General features: G+C 40.9%; 1 protein-coding gene across 1 annotated transcript in view; it reads right to left on the minus strand.

Moving 5' to 3' along the window:
• Window positions 1–5,804: 5,804 nt before the first annotated feature.
• Window positions 5,805–17,719, minus strand: part of Cltrn (collectrin, amino acid transport regulator) — a 33,300-nt gene continuing 21,385 nt past the window's right edge. The window contains exon 6 of the mRNA NM_020976.2: window positions 5,805–6,470. Within this exon, the coding sequence (NP_066125.2) occupies window positions 6,314–6,470 (157 nt within the window). The 3' untranslated portion in view covers window positions 5,805–6,313. The remainder of the gene's footprint in view (window positions 6,471–17,719) is intronic.

Raw genomic sequence — 17,719 nt, forward strand, 5'->3', positions numbered from 1 at the left:
GGAAGGTTGTGATCTTAGCAAACAAAACTCCAGTGACCTTTAAGGGATCAGCCTCGTCAGAGTGCAGAATGGACGTCAGCAAGCAGAGCTGCAGAGAAAGTGGAAGGCAATAAAGGCAAGTATGAACTGAACTGACTCTTTTCATGAAAAAGGTCTTGCATGTTGCCTTAACTGCTCTTAAACTCCTGAGATCAAGCCATCCTCCCACCCCAGCCCCTGCTGTAGCTGAGGCCACCAGCAGCCACCACTGCAGCTGGCTGATAGGCCTACTTTTTTTTTTTTTTTTTTGTTTTAAAAAGCTGCTCCTTAAAAATTCTAGGCTTTTATTTAAATTTTCTGTGAAATTTCAAATTTTCCTTTTAAAGAAGTGTGTTCATACAATCTTAAAATAAAATAACTTTAAAAAAATTCAACTGTGAAGAAGGTACAGGATACAACCATAATCTACACATGGAAAATCCGAGCTTTAGCAGTGCAAATGATTCAGTGTCTCTAAAACGAATATCATTACAATGACTCATGTTGCAATGTTTGGCTGTCAGTATGTTTTTCTACATGAATGCATGGAGGTAGATCTTTAATACCTCATTAAACAAGCATTGTTTCAAACCATGGCCTTTATAAACCTTGCTTTCAAACCAGGACAGGAATTATCATACAAAAATCCTGCCCAATTCAAAATTGTCTTCTTGGTTATCATGTACCATGTAGTTATCCTCAATCAAGATGGGAATGAAGCCATAGGACAGCTTTTTCATCTGCCACCCTAGCAAAAACGACTGCCATTCATATGGCTGTCTAGGGACGGCAGCAGGCCACATGTTACTTATGTCCCAAAATGCAATCATGCCACGATTTCTCTAAGATTACCTACATATAGAGTTTTAACTACCAACCCTGGGTTATGGATTTTTACGTTAACAAATAATATAAATTACGAAACAAATAATATAAATATTTAACCATACCCAACTGATGTTTGAATGTCTAGATCCAGTGTTCCAGAAAATGAAAATAGAGAGTCTGAGCCAAGGTGACTGGCAACAGGAAAAAAAAAAAGGCCAGAAAACTCACACATTCAAGACCAGTCAAAAACAAACAATTTGACCCAGAAAATTTCTTCTTGCACAACCTCTGATCTTACTGATGTCCATTCACTAGGTCTCTCCAAACTCTAAGTTTGGATGATAGGCCTACTTTTTAATGTTCTGAGATCAGTGTCTGCGGAAGGTCTTCATGCCTGTCCTTGTTTGTATTTCGTGGGTCTCACATGATTTCATGAACGGAGTGAAAAGCATCAGGCACATTCTTGGGGATGGAAAGAGAATAAAGAAATAGAGAAAGTAGAAAAGAAGCAAAAAAGAGTTTTGTATGTGCTCATCTAAGGAGAGAACAGAATATAAAGTATAATACAGAATCTCATGGAGATTCATGGGTTTTTAAATAGAGCTCAACAGAGTAGATGCTTAATTTCTTCTTCTTTTCCTTTTTTTTTTTCTTCCAAACTTGTTTAAATCGATTGCAGACTGCTCCAGCAACTTGTTGGCTCCACATGTTCCGTCTGAATCTGTGCTCCAGGTTTTGGCACCAGATGAATGAAAGAAAGAAAAAGCAGAATATGAGTGCGGTTAGGTAAGCTGGAGGAGGTTCATTGTAGATAAGAGAGAGCATGCTCAGAAGCACAGGTGTCTTGGAGAGCCCAGAGTAAACATAACTCTGAGTTGAGCCATGTAAGCAGACAGGGAAGGGAAGAGGAACTGCTGACCAAGATGGGTGGCATGAGCCACGAGACTGGCATAGCCAAAATGGCTGAGTTTCATAGGAAGCAGGGGAGTGGTTGGGGGTGGAAGTTCAGTCCGATACTTGGGAAGGAGTGTTCAGGGTAGTGGGCAAGGGTATGCAGCTAGGAGGACACTGTAACAGGTAGAGACCGAAGGATGATGGGAGAATCTGGCCACCAGATCTGCTTTGGTATGTTAATGGTTCCTCAGCCATTTGCTCTGGTTTTAAGACATAACACTCTTATTCCGTGATACCCAGGAGTGACAATAAATGTTCCCAGTTCACAATATTAAATATGTAATTATATATAAAATATGGTAATTGTTCTAAATGCCAGAACTCCTGAACTCACTATTCCCCACCGTGTGTGTGTGTGTGTGTGTGTGTGTGTGTGTGTGGTGTGTGTGTGTGTTGTAGTGTGTATGTGTGTGTGTGTGTGGTGTGTGTGGTGTGTGTGTGTGTTGTAGTGTGTATGTGTGTGTGTGTGTGTGTGTGTGTGGTGTGTGTGTGTTGTAGTGTGTATGTGTGTGGTGTGTGTGTGTGTGGTGTGTGTGTGTGTGGTGTGTGTGTGTGTGTTGTGGTGTGTATGTGTGTGTGTGGTGTGTGTGTGTGTGTGTTGTAGTGTGTATGTGTGTGTGTGTGTGGTGTGTGTGTGTGTGTTGTAGTGTGTATGTGTGTGTGTGTGTGTGTGGTGTGTGTGTGTTGTAGTGTGTATGTGTGTGTGTGTGTGTGTGGTGTGTGTGTGTGTGTTGTAGTGTGTATGTGTGTGGTGTGTGTGTGTGTGTGGTGTGTGTGTGTGGTGTGTGTGTGTGTTGTGGTGTGTATGTGTGTGTGTGGTGTGTGTGTGTGTGTGTGTGTGTGTGTGTTTTGCTGAGGGTGGAACTTAGAATCTTAAGCCACCCATACGTTAGGCAAGCATTGTACCACTGAGATATACCCCACCCCACTCTTTCCTTCTATGATCATTTATCTTAATTGCTTTTTATGAGAAACATGTATGTTAAAAGTATTTTCAAAGGCCAAGGTAGCAAGCAGCATTTCTACTTCTTCTATGAAATAGGTCCAGATGTCACCATCCCTGCTAAGTGCTTCTGTGTTGTGTTGATTTTCAGGTGCACCGTTTCCCCAGTTTCACTGAGGAGTTTGCGCTAAGGACAGACAGTAGAAAAGCAGTTCCATTTCCACCAGCTTTACATTTGCTTTCCAGTACATATCACCTCTCAGTGGTTTCCTACATAGTGCATTACGTGATCATTACATTAAAAAGAAGAAGCGGGGTTGATGATTGACTCCTCTCTCTTAGCCAGGGTGTTTGTCAAAGGCAAGAGGCAGAAGCTTCATTTTGCTGTTCTGGTGATTGTCAAGGTTACGGCACATTTCTGTTAGCGTAAAAATCTTTTCAAACAAGGTGTTTAATGGAGCAGACCTTTTCCAGAGGGAGAAAACCCTCCCTGTCAGGATAAACAGTAGAGAAAATGGGCTAGTGACCAAAATGAGCTCATGTCTGTCTTCCAAATAAAACCCATACTGGTATTAATGTCACTTAATCTCTTTCTATAACTAAGACATTTTCCTAACAGCTGTATATTATATATTATGTATAATATATTTGTTATATTGTATATAATATACAGCTGTAATATTACAATTATGTAATATGTAATATACATAATGTTCTATAATCTTTTGGATGGCTGTAAACCATTGTAACATTGTAATATCTCAAATTTCACCACTACACCACCCCTAATTAAAAACAGTGCATACCTTGTTAGAAACGCACCTCTTGGGTTCTGCTTGCTAACACACTCTGAGTAACATTCAGATGACGTTTCACTGTTAAAGACTTTTTTATATAAAGCCACACTAGAGTGTTTCTAGAGTGTCAAGCTCAAGAGAGTGAAAGATATAAAATTGCTCTTTCGGGGACTGGAGAAATGGCTCAGCAGTGCTGAGTACTGGCGGCTGTTCCAGAAGAACTTAGCTCATTCCCATCAGCCACAGTTATCTCTAACTCTGGTTCCAGGAGACCTGAGGCACTTTTCTGGCCTCCTCAGGTACTGCATGCAAGTGGTGCACAGACTCATACTCGGGCAAAGCACCCACACACACAAAATATAAGAAAAGTTTTAAAAATTTAATAAAATAAAAAATAATTGTACTTTAGTAAGTCAAATGTTGCTAACCGAATGATTAAATCCGTTCCTCTCATAGAAGTTGTGAGTCGAGTGTTGGGGACCTAGTTCAGTGGTATGGTGGTTTCCTAGTCTATGCAAGGCCTGGTTTCAATACCTTATACCACATACCAAAAAAGAAAAAAGAAGTTGAGAACAGAATAATTTTTAATTAAAAATTTTAATTTATTTTTATTGGATTTTTTATTTATTTACATTTCAAATGTTATCCCCTTTCCCAGTTTGCCCTCTGGAAACCCCTTATCCCATCCTCCCTCCCCCTGCTTCTATGAGGATGCTCTCCCACCCACCTACCCACTCCCACCTCACCGCCCTGACATTCCCCTACACTGGGGCATCGAGCCTTCCCAGGACCCAGGGCCTCCCCTCCCATCGATGCCTGACAAAGTCATCCTCTGCTACATATGTGGATGGAGCCATGGGTCACTCCATGTGTACGCTTTGGCCCCTGGAAGCTCTTCAGTGTCTGGTTGGTTGATATTGTGGTTCTTCCTATGGGGTTGCAAACCCCTGCAGCTCCTTCACTCCTTTCCCCAACTCCCCTATTGGGGACCCCATGATCAACCCAATGGTTGGCTGAGAGCATCTGCATCTGTATTTGTCATGCTCTAGCAGAGCCTCTCAGGAGACAGCTATATCAGGTTCCTGTCAGCATGCACTTCTTGGCATCTGCAAGTGTCTGGGTTTGGTGGCTGTATATGGGATGGATCCCCAGGTGGTAATTATTACGAGAGTAGCAGTGAGGGAGGAACAGAGGAGGGTCAATCAGTGGGATTAACCTAATAGTTGGCCAGGAACATGCAGTTCTGGTATGCCATTGCACAGTGGGGTGACTACAGATAATGCTGTGTTTTATATTCTAAAAACACAGAAGAAAATGTTTTGAATGTTTTCACCAAAAAGAAATGATGTTTTTCAAGAAGATGGGTATGCTAAATCTGCATTAAACATCACATAGTTGCATACAGATAACAGAGCATCATGCTGGGTGTTCCAGGATGCCTCTAATCCCAGCACTCTGAAAGCAGAGATAGGTGGGTCTCTGGGAATTCATGAGGTCAGTGTGGTCTACACAGTGAGTTCTAGGCCAGCTAGAGTTACATAGTGAGATCCTGCCTTAAAAATCATGCTGTATATAATGTAGTGTTATGAATATGTTGTAGATATGCATCACCATGCCTGTATTTTACATACATAAAAATATACACAAGTAGATGGTTTCGTGGGTAAGGCTGCTCACTGCAAACCCAGGCAACCTGAGTTCCATCCTTGAAGCCCATATGGTGGAAGGAGAGAGTGATACCCCAAAACTGTCCTCTGGCCTTCACATACCATATACATGCTATGACACTTGTGGGCACGCACACACACACACACACACACACACACACACACACATTATGCACACTAAAATAAATGTTAGAATTTAAAAATATACAATTTTCTGTTTTATGCGTGAACTTAAAGATTAGTTTAAATTTTAAAAGTGTGTGTGAAAATAAAAAAGTGTCTGCAAGCAAGGATGTACACAAATAAAGCCAGGCAGTGTCGACACACTCCTTTAAGCCCAACACTCAGGAAGTAGAGGCAGGCAGATCTCTGTGAGTTTGAGGCCAGCCTAGTCTACAAAGTGAGTTCCGGCACAACCAGGGCTACACAGAGAAACCCTGTCTTGAAAACAAAACAAAACAGAATGGGTGTATACCCATAAGACCAACACAAATTTCTAGGGCTTTAGATCAAATTAAATATAAATAATAAAGTTAGACTCACTATGTTCCACCATGTGAAAATGTCTCAAAGCATAGTCAGCCACACAATCAAAGTGAGATGATCACTACTTTTATTATATCAGCGTAGATAGGACTTGTACAAATTGCAAATAGCAAACAACAAAAAGATCCTCTTGCCCTACTAAAGGCTAATATGTATAAAATATACAAGCAGCTGTTTGTGTGAGAACAGAATAAAATTCCATTACCATTTTCATCCATCTCATGTTTACTTTTCCTTGCTTCATCATGTACAGACTAATATAAACAGTATTCAAAAAGATCCATTTTTAATTATTTCTGTGCCATGCTATAGTCATTCTCCAGTGGTAAGAATTTTTCCTTAGGTCTTCAAAATATGAAATATAGTTATAGCCCTGACTTAATTTCTAAAGATGCTCAAATCAGTAACTACAAACATGTGTAACTACATTTACATATTTGGTTATCAAAAAGAAAATTCTCGAATATTTTGAGAAGCCAACTAACTCCTTATGATTTCAGTGGTCTATTGTTGTCTATCACATTCAAGCATCTTGAAATTTTCTTACAAGACTGTAACTCTCAGAGAGGGGTGAGACGCTCATCCTCTGTCAAGAAGCCATCATTAATGTGCCCTCCCTTCATGTCCAAGGGATCACAAGGGATGCCATTTTCAATTGTGATGATGTTTTCACACTTGTCTTCTGCATCCTCCACTCCAGGTGGTCCTTTCTTGTTCCTGAAAGCACATGAAAAGAGAGAGTGGAATCAAGGATGAGGAAGCTTTGGATGAATATGGTGTTGTTTGCAAACGTGACAAATAGAAAGGGGCACTGGAGAAAGGGGCTGTGTGCTTTCCAGGACTATAACAGTTAATGGAGTAAAAAGACTACCAAGATAAAGATTCCACATTAATGACATGTACATACTAATTAGAATAAGTAGTCTTATTTAAAACACCAGCCTAAGAAGTATAAGAATAGGTATATTTTATATACGACACACATATTAATTCATTTGCATACAACTCCACGCAAACAAGTTGCATAAAGGAGCATGAAAAAATATATAGTGCACTGGCAACTTTTTAAAAATTAGTTCAGCCATGCAGTGGCGGTGCATGCCTTTAATCCTAGGAGGCAGAGACAGGTGGATCTCTGTGAATTCAAGGCCAGCCTGGTCTCCAGAGCCAGTTTCAGAACAACCAAGGCTATATAAAGAAACCCTGTCTCAAAAAAAAAAAAAACCCAAAATATAAAAACCAAATTCTGTAACATATGGGATTTCAAAAGGCAATAAATTCCTCTCATGGAATTTGACAAAGTAATGTTGAGTGAAGCTCAAATTAATGAAATATCAGAAAGCCAATTCACCTGACTTTGAAGAAATGAATTGCTACAAACTGGCTGGTTTTACTCATTACCAAATAGTTGTGTTCATTGGTAAGTCTAGGTTTATAGTTCAAAATTCACTTTGTTAATTATATTAGAGCACTCAGCTGCAACTCCGAGTCATTCCTATTCTACATGACAGAGTTGAGTGTTGGATTTTCTGATGTTCTGACCCCCTGTGTACTTGCTATTCATATCCTTAATGTTTCTTCAGGGTGTCGAAAGCTATATACCACTGGGGCCTTAAGATACCATTAGGGACTCCCAACAATGGTGGCAGTAACTCAGGTATCTGACAGATAAGGAGATGGCAAAAATTCTTTGATGATGATCAGAAGGGGATTTCCCGAAAAGTCCTACAAGAGAGTAAATTTTCGTGTGTTTTAAGGACTATTTGGTACACAAAGCGGGAAAGAAAAGAAAGCTCTTCTTTACAGGAGAATTCTAGCTAATAAAGAGCAATGGAAAGTCACTACTGCTCTAACAGTCGATTCTGCTCACCAATGAAGACAAAACAGTTGAGTAAGTGATACTCAAATAGGCTTTACACATGATCTCAGAATACCCTCATAATCCACATATGAGATACAAAAGACTACCCATAGGTGGAAAAAATGTCAAGTGTTTTCAGATGAACACTGAGAAGATCCCAAATATTATTTATTTTTCTGCATTCTTTCCCCTTCTAAATTTTTCATCTGACACTCGTAATTAAGAAGGCAAGTTTAAAGACATTTTATAAAAATAACTGTCCTGACCAGGTGGTGGTGACGCACACTTCTAGTCCCAGTACTCGGGAGGCAGAGGCATGCAGATCTCTGAGTTTGAGGCTAGTCTGGTCTACAGAGCAAATTTCAAGACACCCAGGGATACATAGAGAAATCCTGCCTCAGAAAGACAAAAACAAACAAACAAACAAACACACTTGTTCTGGATTCACTCAAAGGTAATCATTCAATTCAGGGGGATAGATAAATAAACAAATGTAGAACAATGGTTGCGTGGATAGACAAAAAAGTTCTGGATGGTCAGATGGATGGAGGGATGGATGGATGAATGGATGATGGATGGATGGATGGATGGATGGATGGACAAGTGGATGAATAGATGTACAAACTAACATTGTAGGCTAAGGTACTCAAACACTAATCCAGTGTAAATGTTGAATGAAATCTATCATAAATAGAAGAAAGGAAGAGAGGGAAACAAGAAGAAAGAGAGGAGAGGAGGAAGACATATATATTTAGGAAAATTTATGAATCTCTTGTGTCTTCTTTTAATGGATGAAGAAGATACTTATATTCCAATCTTAGGAAATAGGAGTTAGTATTGTTTTACCGGGTTTTGCTGATGACATACTAAATAACATTAAATAGTTGACATTCAGAATGAAAAATAAAGTAGCATTCCAATTCTGTCAATCTTTATGTTATCATTTGATAGTACTTTGCCATTGTATATGCCATTATAAAATGGCACAAGTAACTCTCTGGGCAATCACTAAATAGGAGTCGTTGGGTTTTCAACATCAACTCATAAAGGTTCTGGCTTAATGCAGGGTTGGAAGTTTGGTGTTGTCTTTGCAGGTAGGCTACTGTGTTGCCTCTTTCTTGGGATGAAGACACAACGCTGGCCATTCCAAATCTCAACAACCAACACAGTCATGGGTACGTGAGACTTTAATATTATGAGAGCATCCTCCCACCAGGCTAACTCACCCACTGAAAGACCTAAAATACTCTATTTAATGCAGGGATGCCACCATTTTCTATGTCCTCCAAAAAGTCTAAGTAACTAATGTCTGTAATAGTGAATCACACCACTTCCTCTCATAGTAGACAGCATTTACTAACAAGTATGACTTAAGTTGGGAGACAGTCCATCACTTTAAAAGGGGGGCTTCAACAAAAGGGAAAAAAGATTAAAGATAATTTTTTAAAAGCAAAAAAATAAAAACAAATCCCCTGTAAAATTGTTCTTTGGCTTGGAGTGAATAACGACTTTCTCTAACAATAGATTTTAAAGTTTGCTCTGAATTATGTCGGTCCATATGACAAAAACCTTTTGGTAGTGGTGGTTCACATCACTAAATTTCAGCCCTCAGAAGGCGAGACAGATGACATCTGTGAATTCAAGGCCAGCATGGAATACAGAGTGCGTTTGAGGCCAATCTGGGCCACATAGTAAGACTTTGTCTCCAAACAAAAAATATTGGTGAATTTTTGTAATGTGGGACATACACACATGCTGGCACATACTTACATATGTATACACACAATCTGTGATGTGGCATATATATGCACTGATACATATATGTATATAAACAGAGGAATATGCAATGCAAAGGTAGTCTGAGAAACAATGGCAAGTATCTACTGGCCAGACAGTTTCTTCTGTAAAACATAGTTTTGTGGAGTTAGAAAAATAATGACAGAGAGCTGGATATGTGTGGATCAATGCAAGGGATCTGACCTCCCTTCTTCCAACTACAAAGGAAGAACAATCAGGCACCACAGTGAACAGGGAATAAATTAAAAAAAAAATACAAACAGGAGATGACCAGAAAGAGTCAGAGGGAAATCCTTATGGAAACATATCAAATTGATCTGTGTTGGAGACAACTCAGGGACATCTTGTTTAGTGTGACCTTGGATCCAGTTGTTCAGAGTCTTGGTGCTCCTGGGCTTCACAAACTGCGGCGTCAGGAACTTGCTAGTTGGTAGACATGATAAGCAGCTCAAAGGTTATCTAACAACTTTATAGCACTTCGTCACATTGCATACCTTGTGCCATAATAAACCGATCCAGTACCCATGGGTTGCTCTTACTGAGCATAATAAAACTTAACTGTCTTTCTGGATTATTCTCATTTGATGTTCTGCTAAAAGCATGAGTTCTTTTTTCTTGAAGGGTCTAAGAAGGAAAGCTATGCTACCTCCTAAGAGATTGGAGGAGCTTATCCCCCATACATTCAGAGAGAGGTGGTCTAAAAACGGAGGACATGAGATATCTCAGGAGGCCTTTGAGGATTGAGTGTGTCGTTGACAAGAATATGCTCTGTTCTGATATATGAGTAAAAGCAAAAGGAGTATCCATGTCTCTCTTAAAACTACAGCCTAGTAGGTTAAGTCCCAAGAATGGTCAGGAAAACAACAGTTAGACCAAATACATTTTTCAAATAAGACAGAAATAATTATTGGCAATTAGAGCAGTCCTAATGATCCCTCTAAACAATTCCTAAGGAAAATGTCATTGTTGCTGGAATGACTTAGTGGACATTGCAGTATGGTGCCTGGCTTCTCTGGCAACTTTCTAATTATCCAACACAGTAGGCAAGTTCTTTAATATTGGTCAATAACCAGTATTATTCCAATAGCTAGTTATTTCAATCATATTGGGATAATGATGGTGATAAGAATTTCCCCATGGCATGAATTTCACTAGATACCTTCTATGTGTTTTTGTCTTTTGAGTTCCTGCTACAATGCAGTACAGATTGTATTGTCCTTGTTTTTAAGATGATGAAAACTGAGTTTCAGATATATGTAGTGACCTTTCTTTCAGAATGGAACATGACTCATGAAAGTCCTAGAACACTCTTTTAGATACATCAGCCTCTACACTTAGCACAATGATTTACTACTGCTTGTGTACTTTTTATTTGATTATTGATGATTCATTCCATGATAGGAGCTTTCGTGCAGATCACAGAAGACACAATCATAGATAATAGAGATGGGCCCTGCCTACAAGATGATCATAGTCTTGTTACTAGTAATGCAGCAAGGCCAAGGACTTAAGACATAGAACCCTAGCTAATGTTCACACCTGAGCAGAGTCATTAGTAAATTTTCTTGGTTTGTTACTAGTTATTCTTCTTTTCCTGTAAAGTCAGTGGCAAATCAAAGTGTATTTGGGTTTCTTTATATCCTCCTTCTTGTACAAAGCTGTAATTCTCTCAATCGTTTCACACATTATAACTTGACATTCAAGTCAGATGTAGCGGCTCGTGACTTTAATCCCAACACTCAGGAGGCAGAGGCAGACAGAGCTCTGTGAGTCAGAGGCCATCCTGGTCTACATAATGAGTTCCAGTACAGCCAAGGCTACATAGTGAGATCCTGTCTCAAAAAAAAAAAAAAACAAACAAACTTTATATTCTTATAAATTGTATTACAAATAAAAGTGTAAGCCAAATGAGAAATTTCTTGATAATTGTTTTCCCTTGCTGTGTTTAGAAATGTACCCCTCTAAAGGGACCTCAGAATGACCTCTCTCCCTCCCTGAGAAGATTTACATACAATTAAGGATTGGTACAGGAGAGAAAGATAATTTCCTTAGTGGTGTGACCATTGGCAAGTTGCTGATGCCCCTATGAATAACCCTCACCCGTGCTCCTGTAAGCAATCCCAGTGAAACTCATTGGGTCACCTTCCCCCGATAGAAAGGACATCAAAGTAAAGGGAGGGGGCAAGTTGTGAGGTATTACATCCTTATTATAGGCAGGAAAATTGAGACACATGGAAATTAGGTAATGTGATCAAGTAAGTTCACATATGTAAGTGCTACAGTATTTGAGTTACCTAGTTTGAACACAAGCCTACTCAACCCCACAGTTTGAGAGCTCAGTGTAACGTTGTCATTAACAAAACTAACAGATTAATGCCTTGCCTGAGACATTTCCTCAGTGGTAAGTCAACTATGCATCCGTCTTAGTCAACTTTAGCATGCCTCTCCATAGAAGCAGAACAGTAGCCCAAAGGACCACATAGCCCCTTCAGGTCTTCTGAGTCTGTGATTTTGGAACACAAAACTCTGTTCACTATTATTTAACACATAGATGGGATGGTTAAACATTTCCCAAAAAAACTTTCATTACATTTATTTATTTATTTATTTATTTATTTAGTGTAAGCATGTGTGAATGGGTGTTTGTGAGCCATGGCATGAGTGTGGAAGTCAAAAGGCAATTGGCAGGAATCTGTTCTCTTCTTCTAGCATGTGGGTTCTGGGGGTCAAACTTAGATCATTTCCTTTGACCTTTTGAGCTTTCCCTGCTGGGCCAAGTTGAACATTTCATTAGCTTTCTTCCTCAAGGCTTGAAAAGAAGTATCTACCTTCTGTATGATTATAACAAATTTTCAGACGAGCCACGGTACACAAAACTGTAATCTCACTATATTGGAGGCAAAGGCAGGATGTTCAAGGTCATCCTCAGCTGTATGATTAATTCTAGACAGGTCTGGGCTACATGAGACCCTGTCTCCAGAAAATGGAGTCATAGGCTTTCCCCCACTTCAAACTCTACCCTCTCCTATTCTTTGAAACAATACTTTGCCAAGGAGAAAAATCACCACAGATAGTATCAAACTTAAAACAGAAATCATTTTGCTCGGGGAGAATGTCATAATGGTCCTGACTATATTTGATCATTGTTGATGCTTTGCGGGTTTCCACAAAACATTTGCCCATCTGTTTTCCTAGTTTGGATGTGAAATGAATTTGTGAAGGCAGCATTGTAACAACAGCCTCGCTTCTCCTAGGCAACAGATTATGATACTACGGAGCCAATTATTATATTACTGCAGAATCTGTTTGGAAGGAGATAGCTGATCCCATCACAAACTAGCTGAAAGACCAGCAAATGGCAAGAAGATAAAATAACACTAAGAGCTAACACTTGCCGAGCACTCACTGTGTGCCAGGTAGCATCCTAAGCACTCTCTTGTACTGAGTCTTTTAACCTATCAGGTTAATTATTTCCAGTACACTTAGCTTATCAATCAAGAAAAGTTATCTACATGCAACCAGCAAAGGTAAATTTAAGCAGAATGACTAAGACCACAAAGCCATATTCTCCTCCCAAACTCCCGTTTCCCTGCCTCTTTGTTTGTACTGGAATACAGGTAATGGGTTCTGTGTGAGAGCATAATGTACGAGATCAATACTTCCAACCTAAGCAGTTTATCTCCTGAATCTAGTGTTGTTAAAAAAAATCCTGCATTATATTGTACTAGTAAGGAAATTGGGAATCAAGCAAATGATATCAATCATTTGGACCCACGGAGTATAAACATCTCAGAAGAAATACAACTTTAAAGTGCCAAGTGTGGATTTTCAAATATTGCAAGAAAATGTATCTTGATATTCTAAAACCTAAAACAAATGCATGCGCCAGAGCAAATAAGTCAGCATGCCATGCCACACTCACCCAGAAAAGTCAAGCAAGTACCACTTGATCCTAGTCTTGGGGCTTAGTTTAAAGCATAAACAAATAGCACGTTTATGCCAGAGTGTTACCATTTGTGGGAAAAATGGAGGTATTTGCAACTTAAAATGCTTCTGTTAGTAATTAGGGAAGCACATAGAAAAAGTGGTAAGTGTGAGGAGAGGTGTTTAATTCAACACATAGTTGATCAAACACACCCCACAGGTCCCAACTGGATGTCAAGCCTTTCACAAACCATGTCCCTGTGGTTTTAGGATGTATATCCCCAGAGTGCCCCTTCACTGAATTTTTTCTGTCTTTATCAGAAAGGAAGGTTTAGACAGGAGAAGATAGGTTTAGGGAAGGATTAAGGGGGCAGGGGGAGTGCTGGAAAGATGCCTCTACTTTTAAGAGCGTAGACTGCTCTAACAGAGGACTAGAGTTTGGTCTCTAACATCACAGCAGGTGGTTCAGAATCACTTTTAACTCCAACCCTAGGGGGATCCATCTCTAGCTTCTTCAGACTTCTGTGCTCGTGTGTACACACACCCCTATGCACATGCACATAATTTACAATCATAATTTTTTCAATTGAGGAAGTTCTCCTTTTCCTCTCTGAATTAGAGATACTTATAAACAAAAATATATTCTCCTTCTATCATGCTGACAAATTTTTGTCTCCCCTCCTTGCTGCTACTCCAGTAACTGCCACTGATCTGGAATTTCCCTTTGAAGCAGTATTAATGATTTAGACATTAACTCAGCTTGTCTCACTGAATGCAAGAAAATGAACTCAAGAAACTGGACCCTGCATGTGAGCTGGCAAATTGAATATTTGAAAACTAAAGAAACTAAGACAACGTGGATAATATCAAAATGTATTTCTTTCAAGTACCCTAATTTAGTGAATCTGAGAGTCGGATGAAAAAAACTACACTTTCTAAACAACTGTTCCAGTAGATCCTGATTCAGGGAGTTGATTCAAAAGCCACAAGCAACAGGAACTTTTTACAATGACAAACACACAAGGGACCAGTATCCACTAGTAGAAGAGAAGATTGGCACAGGAGTTTGGCCTACAGGCCCCAGGCCAGCAATGGTAGGGAGACCTTAAAACATTTGTGCTACTATGGACATTTGCGTGTGGATTACTACCAAAAGCTTAACTCCGCCCATGCAAAAAGTATGCTTTTCTCCATATAGCCAGCATACAAAATTACAACCTAGAACTTTACACAGCCTAGAGTAATCTGAGAGGCTAAACCTCAAAGAGCTGCCTCTCTCAGGTTTATCTGTGGGTATTCATGTCTGTGAGGGACTGACTGTCTTGATTATTAATTCATGTGAGGAGAAGACTCGGCCCACTCTGGCCAGCACTGTTCGTGTGGCAGGTAGTTCTGCGCTGTCTAAGAAAGCTAGCGAAGCTCGAGCCTGTGAATGAAGCACAGTGTGACCCAGCAAACAGCATTCCTCTGTGGTCCCTCCCTGTTAGTTTGTACCCTGACCCTGACTTCCCTCAGTGATGGACTGTAACCTGTAAGAGGAAATGGTTTCCTCCCCTATGTTGCTTTTGGTCAGTGTTCTAGCACAGCAACAGAAAGGAAACTAGAACATAGATGTTAAACTCAAGCCTGGATACAAAACGGTCTCATAGGATACAGTGGAAGAAAAACAGTGGGGTGGCTTATGGGGTAGAGGTGTTCATTATGCAAAACTGAAGAGCTGAGTTTGAGAGCTTGGCCCATTTATAGGGGAGAGGAGAAAACTAACTGCATAGTTGTCCTCTAAAACACACACACATACACACACACACACACACACACACACACACACACAGAGAAAGAGAGAGAGAGAGAGAGAGAATCATATATACACAGAGAATAATAAAGAGAATAGAATAGAGTACAATACAAAACAACAGAGGAAAATATTAATAAAAGGAACCTCATTAAATAAGAGACACCGGATTTTAAAACCATCAAAAGGAATAAAATTAAAATAGCTATATTGTAAGTCATGACTTAGGTAAGTTTTAGGTATTAACTTGAACCATTCATAAGAAAGTAGGAAATAGCTCTCTGCTCCCAAACCCCGTGGGAGAGAGACCTCACCGCCTGATCAGGTGGGCACTCCTGAGGCTGCAGAGCGGAGGAGACCACCAACACTGCCCACCCCTGCCCACATCCCTGGCCCAAGAGGCAACTGTATAAGGCCTCTGGGTTCCCGTAGGGGAGGGCCCGGGAGCGGCAGGACCCCTGCGCCTGATACACTGCCGGAACCTGAAGGAAACAGACCGGATAAACAGTTCTCCGCACCCAAATCCCGAGGGAGGGAGAGCTGAACCTTCAGAGAGGCGGACACGCCTGGGAAACCAGAAGAGACTGCACTCTGTGCACATCCAGGCGCCAGAGGAAAACACCAAACGCCATCTGGAACCCTGGTGCACGGAGGCTCCCGGAAAGAGCGGCGCAGATCTTCCCGGTTGCTGCCACAGCGGAGAGGACTTAGGCAGTACCCCACGAGCAAACTTGAGCCTTGGAACTGCAGGTAGGACCAACTTTTCCCCTGCAAGAAACCTGCCTGGTGAACTCAGGACACACAGAGGCAAAATTCCTCTAAGGCCGTGCACTTCCTGTGTTTACCGGAAGTCCCACACCGGCGGATCCCGGACCGCAGCAGCTCTCTGCTCCCAAACCCCGTGGGAGAGAGACCCCACCGCCTGATCAGGTGGGCACTCCTGAGGCTGCAGAGCGGAGGAGACCACCAACACTGCCCACCCCTGCCCACATCCCTGGCCCAAGAGGCAACTGTATAAGGCCTCTGGGTTCCCATAGGGGAGGGCCCGGGAGCGGCAAGACCCCTGAGACTGAGACACTGCCGGAACCTGAAGGAAACAGACCGGATAAACAGTTCTCTGCACCCAAATCCCGTGGGAGGGAGAGCTGAACCTTCAGAGAGGCGGACACGCCTGGGAAACCAGAAGAGACTGCACTCTGTGCACATCCAGGCGCCAGAGGAAAACACCAAACGTCATCTGAAACCCTGGTGCACGGAGGCTCCCGGAAGGAGCGGCACAGATTTTCCCGGTTGCTGCCACAGCAGAGAGGACTTAGGCAGTACCCCACGAGCAAACTTGAGCCTTGGAACCACAGGTAGGACCAATTTTTCCCCTGCAAGAAACCTGCCTGGTGAACTCAAGACACAGGCCCACAGGAACAGCTGAAGACCTGTAGAGAGGAAAAACTACACGCCCGAAAGCAGAACACTCTGTCCCCATAACTGGCTGAAAGAAAACAGGAAAACAGGTCTACAGCACTCCTGACACACAGGTTATAGGACAGTCTAGCCACAGTCAGAAATAGCAGAACAAAGTAACACTAGAGATAATCTGATGGCGAGAGGCAAGCACAGGAACCCAAGCAACAGAAACCAAGACTACATGGCATCATCGGAGCCCAATTCTCCCACCAAAGCAAACACGGAATATCCAAACACACCAGAAAAGCAAGACCTAGTTTCAAAATCATATTTGATCATGATGCTGGAGGACTTCAAGAAAGACATAAAGAACTCCCTTAGAGAACAAGTAGAAGCCTACAGAGAGGAATCGCAAAAATCCCTGAAAGAATTCCAGGAAAACACAATCAAACAGTTGAAGGAATTAAAAATGGAAATAGAAGCAATCAAGAAAGAACACATGGAAACAACCCTGGACATAGAAAATCAAAAGAAAAGACAAGGAGCTGTAGATACAAGCTTCACCAACAGAATTCAAGAGATGGAAGAGAGAATCTCAGGAGCAGAAGATTCCATAGAAATCATTGACTCAACTGTCAAAGATAATGTAAAGCGGAAAAAGCTACTGGTCCAAAACATACAGGAAATCCAGGACTCAATGAGAAGATCAAACCTAAGGATAATAGGTATAGAAGAGAGTGAAGACTCCCAGCTCAAAGGACCAGTAAATATCTTCAACAAAATCATAGAAGAAAACTTCCCTAACCTAAAAAAAGAGATACCCATAGGCATACAAGAAGCCTACAGAACTCCAAATAGATTGGACCAGAAAAGAAACACCTCCCGTCACATAATTGTCAAAACACCAAACGCACAAAATAAAGAAAGAATATTAAAAGCAGTAAGGGAAAAAGGTCAAATAACATATAAAGGGAGACCTATCAGAATCACACCAGACTTTTCGCCAGAAACTATGAAGGCCAGAAGATCCTGGACAGATGTCATACAGACCCTAAGAGAACACAAATGCCAGCCCAGGTTACTGTATCCTGCAAAACTCTCAATTAACATAGATGGAGAAACCAAGATATTCCATGACAAAACCAAATTTACACAATATCTTTCTACAAATCCAGCACTACAAAGGATAAT

Source organism: Rattus norvegicus, chromosome X (genome assembly GCF_036323735.1).
Source record: "Rattus norvegicus strain BN/NHsdMcwi chromosome X, GRCr8, whole genome shotgun sequence".
NCBI lineage: Eukaryota > Metazoa > Chordata > Mammalia > Rodentia > Muridae > Rattus > Rattus norvegicus.